This window comes from Protomyctophum bolini (genome assembly GCF_963924005.1).
Source record: "Protomyctophum bolini genome assembly, chromosome: 4".
NCBI classification, from domain to species: domain Eukaryota; kingdom Metazoa; phylum Chordata; class Actinopteri; order Myctophiformes; family Myctophidae; genus Protomyctophum; species Protomyctophum bolini.
Window position 1 is genome coordinate 23,093,044 of NC_137865.1, and position 5,782 is coordinate 23,098,825.

General features: G+C 45.2%; 1 protein-coding gene across 1 annotated transcript; it reads right to left on the reverse strand.

The window, feature by feature from the left end:
- Positions 1 to 1,608, reverse strand: rag2 (recombination activating gene 2; the record flags this gene model as incomplete). The annotated part of the gene is made up of 1 exon (XM_080762134.1): positions 1 to 1,608. The coding sequence occupies one exon, from the start codon at positions 1,606 to 1,608 to the stop codon at positions 1 to 3; it is 1,608 nt and encodes a 535-aa protein (XP_080618260.1).
- Positions 1,609 to 5,782: the final 4,174 nt, after the last annotated feature.

Here is a 5,782-nt window from a genome sequence, read left to right on the forward strand (position 1 = left end):
TCAGTTAAACAACCTTCTGAGGAAGCTCTTTTTAGCCGGTGTCATCCTCACTGATGGAGGAGTCTTCTTCTTATTCTGCATTTTCATGGCCGTGCGCTTCAGGGCTAACGCTCGCCGAGGTGGGGTCATTTCCTGTCGGGGCAGACCTCCATGGTCCATACAGAAATACTTGCTGTTCCCTTGAGAGAGCCTCACTAGTAGGGCCTCAGACAGCTCCATGCACTGCGCATGCACCCAGTGGCCTCCTTCTCCCCTGGAACAGAAGATCATGGCAGGACGGTGGAGCTCAGTGGAGTAGTACGGCTCCCATGTGTTGACATCCACCTGGCAGCCCAGGCAACATTTCATCCAGTAGCCTGTTTTGGACTCGTCCTCTTCGTCGTCCTCGTTGTACGTGTATTCTTCTCCGTCGCTGCCGCTGTCCTCCAGCTCATGAGGCTCGCGGCCAAAGTACAACTCCTCTGAGTCCTCAAGCGGAGTGGAATCGTCATAGTCAGTGGATTCTTGGCTGCAGCCCTGGGTGCCCTCCCCTGCCTCGTCGTCCCCCTCCATCTGGAAGCACACCTGATAGAAATAGTGTGCATCTGACTGGGCTGACCTTCCCTCCGATGGAACCCCTATCAGGGCACTTCCCTCTCCCAGGCTGCCACCGAACCATGTGCGGCTCTGATTGACATCGGCAGTCCACTGAGGTGGTTCTAAAGCCTCGATGTGGATTCCTTTTTCATCCAGGATCACAGTGCTACATTCCAGCCTCTTCTGAGAGTCAGCCTGATATCCTCCCAAGATAATGTATTTGTGAGCGGGACCCGTACGGGTGACAATAGCACTCGTGATAGACAAACCCGTACCAAGGGCGTCGCAGGAGAGCAGGGCGTTTCCCTGCAGAAGCTCGACGCGGAGTCGGAAAAGGCGAGGGGGGCGGGAGTCGGAGGAGAGCGAGTGACCGCCAAGGAAGTAGACGCAGTCTTCTCTGGCGAGACCCAGATGAAAGGACTGTCCACCACTGAGCTCCGATAATGTGTGGACGGAGCAGATGCCAAATTCCAGGTCAATAAGGAACACCTGAGGAGGGCAGTCTATAACGCTGTTCCAGTTTTCGGTGGTCCGCTCTCCTGCAGGCATGTATGATCTGCCCCCAAACAGCACACAGGCCGACTTTCCCCGGCTATGTACCATACTGATACTGTGGCCATATCGTGCCCCTGGCAGCTCGCCTACTAGCTCTTTCTCTTGACACCTCAGAGTGACTTTGCGATTACAGCCACGGCTATCCAGGGTCAGCTGGTAGAGGCTGTTGGAGATCTCGTTATTTGGAGTGCGGCCACCATGGATTAGGTAGCTCTCTGGGTAGCCGTCATGGGGATCAAGACGGGCAACAGCTGGGCAGCGCAACGGAGGCAGGTAACAGGAGTCGTTAGAGAAGGAGATGGGCCGCAGCTTGAGCTCTCTGTTCTTCAGCCGCACTCCAAACACTCCCGTTGGACAAGAGCGCTTGGGCCAACCTTTCTGGCCAAACAGAAGTGCCTCCCCATCCAGGTGCAGCAGGGAGCAGCCGGGCTGTAGGAGGGCTGCACAGTTCACTGGAGTTAATGGCTGCAGGGACATTCTGTAACAGGTGCCTATGTGAGAAAACAACACACAAACACAATGGAGTCAGTCAGCTGTCGATTGTTTACATGTATTTCAGGAACTTCATGATTCTTCCTGTTTACTAGTGAGTGAGACATGTCAGTTATATTGTTGTGTGTTAAACATTCACATGGGATATGAACATTTGAAATGTATGCAGTAGTAGCCTATTATGCTTTCCTGGCCTTTTTTTATTTTATATTTGTATTAATTTAACTATTGTTATAATAATACTGATACTAATACTAATCATACTTATTATTATTATTATTATTATTATTACTATGTAAATTTTCTTCTGATCTGTCTTTTAAGTAGCCTAATCTGTTGTTGCATATACATTTAATAACATCATTATCCCATCATTTTAACCGTAGAGACAGGTGTTGGTCTGAAAACAACATTACCCAGCAGCCATCAGAAACCCTCAAAGTGGACCGGTTGCTATAGAAAAGAGGAAGACGCTATTGGCAAACTGCCAGAGCAATGAAACCACCTATACTGTAGCTCTATGCAAACCACTGGGTAAGCTTGGAGCATTTAAGTTAACCTACATGTAACCTCGGTAGCATGTTGTGTGCAAAACGTTTTACATAGTTTTCTATGCAGTTGCTTTGTTAGTCAGAATACCTTACGGCCAAACATAGATCTGCTCTAACTTTATACTGTGCTTATTAATATAGATAGTCTGCTTGACTAGTTCACGTAATTGTAAATGTTATATGGTAGTTATATGTACACTATCTGTTTCTGTAATTTTCATCAACTTTATGGACGCCATGCAGTTCCCAGGATGATTTTATGCCATCATGTCTCTTCTCAAACTATAACATTAATGACCCACATAACAGATGTAACCAAATGGACCCGTAAGTGTCGAAGACCTGTATAACTCCCCCCCCTCTTTTTAGCCTCTCCCGGATAGTTCTACCACTATAAAGGACAGCTAATCTATATAAGTATAACTCAATTCCATGCACACTCTGTTTTCACTGATACTATACTGTATTTAAATGAATAAATTGCATACCGGTAAACCATACTGTAGCCTAATACTGACATTTGGGATGATAATTCTACCATTGCTTACCTTATGGTCCGTAACAGGATGCTATCCAACAACTCACTTTCAAAGGAATCTTATCGGCAGATCGAGGTTCTTAAGGTGTTCTTTATGCAGCCTAACTTTGACAAAGACGATATGGGACAGAGTTTGGAAGCTTCATTGACTAAGAAAGATTTTTTGGAACTTGAGGTTAACAGTTTGTGACGGTTGCTCATTGCCAGGTGTTCTGCTCCAGTGCAGTGAAGTCACTTCTGCAATATCACAGAAAAGACTGCAGCACAGACGTTGGGCCATTTATTTATTGAAAGACAGTATGTCTTGTCTAGTGAAGAAAGAAAGCCGAAATACTTTATTGCACCGGTATTACTGATGCAAGTTTTTTGTGTTTTGGGATTTCTTTTATGTCGACCCCATTTTTGGAGAGTCCTGGACCACCGATTACTGATGTTTGACCGACACTTTTGTAAAACTAAATCTAAGTTCTTTCTAGATATTCGATACTTGCTTGATACTTTCAAGCAACCAAACACAAAAAAATCACAAATTACCTTTTGATTGATAAAACATCAAATTAAGTATTGTATTAAGATTTTTTTAAGGTTACACAATTGGGACAATTTCTGATACCAATGTTGTCAAAAAGGTGAAATCATCGCCAAACCGATATATCGGTCCAACTTTAAAAGATATTCTGAACACTATTCAATTCAATTTGAGTTTTTGTTTTTCTTGATTTACTAGATTTAGCTGACATCCTCCTTCAGTATTCCTGACTCCAGACTCCTGCGCTGCACACAGCCTCACAGACAGTCAAGACCACTGACGTGTCTCTTGCGAGTTTCCCCACCTAAATGGATGTGACTATTGGGTGTAGGCAGCTTATCTTGCAGCATATAAGCGTCTGTGGCTTAAATGGATGTATCACATAAACTCCTCACCTGGCCCATGAGCTGGAGAGTCATCATGATACTGCCAGTGAGTGACATTTTCTCTCATGGCAGAGTTGAGTGACATGTTTTACCATGTACAGTGAGTGGGAGTGTGATTCATGGTCTCTCACACAGTGTACTGAGCGTAATGCGTGACTCGCATTATCATGCTGTTCTACCAAGGGAAGGGAGAACAGTAAGGCCCTCTGTCTTATCGAGTGATGCGTTCTGTTTAATTCTAGGTTATAGTATGTCTGAGACGGCTCTCCGTTAAGGCCGGGTTTTCAAATCACTGGGTAACTTGTATAGTCACACACGCACGCACACGCACACACACACACACACACACACACACACACACACACACACACACACACACACACACACACACACAGCAACACCTAGGCAAGCGCTGAGCTGTAGGCAGATGTCTGTCATTAGCATAATGTTTTTGTGGTTGTTGCATTGTGTGGCGGTGAGAAAATCCGGGGAGTGTGAAAAACAAAGGCTGTAATACAAGTGTGCCTGGAAGAACACTACAGCTTGAAAACATGGTACGTGCAGTGCACCTGTGCATATAGCTGATGTTCAGTAGGCGCTGTGGAGGACAAAGACATTTCCCCCGTAGTGCTAGAGAGCAAATAGTGCACCAGCCTCTACCAGTGGAATATGCAGAGCAGAAATGTGTTATTCCACCCCACAACGGGTTGAGATGTATTGTATCCAAATTAACATTGGAAATAGACTGAAACAACAGCAACAATAACAATATGGCTGGCTGCAACTATCAATTATCTTCTTAGAGATTCTATAAATTATGATTAATCAAATAAGAGCGTTTTTCATGACAATTAACATTTTCGATACAAAATAAATCTGATTGGTGAAAAATATTCAGCTAAACTGCTGGTTAGTTTAATTAACTAGCCTATTTTATACAAGCATGGTTTTGCGAAGAAAAAAAAATAGCCGATCTACAGTAGTAGATTGCACTGTGATACGGTTATTTTGTATCATGAAAATCATTAATACCAATGAGACGCCCTGAGGGTGAGAAGCGAGGTCGCGTGCACGCATCCGCCTGGGTGATGGCAGACCGCTGGGCTGGCACTTTGGCATGGGGGGTCAGATCAACATATGGAATGAATTCTGTACTGGCCATATATAGAGCGTGTCTTGAGTATACAGGGTTTGATGAGGTCAGATAACATATAGAATGTCAGAACAGGTCAGCTCCATATGGAGATCTAAAGGTGGCAGCGGGGGCAGTGTCTTGCAAGTGTACAGGGTTTAATGAGGGCCCAGGTAGGCCCGGGCCTTAATTTTCGTGCCTGTTGAATGGACAGGTATCAGTAAAAAGGGCGACATCGAAGAGGAAGGACGGGTGGGGCAGGATCAACATATGAAATGTCAGAACAGGTCAGCTCCATATATAGAGATCTAAGGGTTTGAGGTCAGATGTAGAGTTGCTGACCGGCTCCATATATGCAGATCTAGTGATGATCCAGTTTTCTCCATGTATGGCTATCCAGGGTTTGATGACGTCAGTGTCGTGATCTCCATATATGGAGAAGGCCATATATGGAGACGTGATGTCACGAGATGACCATATATTGAGGTGTGACACGACTGACTGACGGACATGTTTTGCAAGTTCTCATAGTAATCTGCGACCTATGGTCGCAATTAAATCAATACGTTCGATTAACAGTTGGACGTTTAAACAACAACAACAAAACCCACTATTGAAGACTGTGCACTGCATGCCATGCTGCTACAGTGCAGCTGGTATAACGCAGACTGCGAGTAGCAGGCACAGTGGTGTGCGTCAGAACCCCAGGCCATGCAGGCTTTTCTGCATAATTGATAGAACAGAGTAATTAGGATCTATGGCAGCACCTGTTCCTGTCCCTTGTAATGTTTCACTACCTGACTACTCCTTCCCCACGGCAGAGATTTGACAGATGAGGCAATGACTGCTCTGACGTTCTGACGATTGGCGCGCACCAGTGTTTATCACTCTTTAATGCTGCGGTAACTGTTCTCCTCGTGGTAATGGGCATGGAGGTCATGATGCCGCCTCGCTTATTATAATGACGGCAATCAGACTGTGCTGCGTCTTTTTCACATTTAATCCCAATCTTTCGTTTCTACA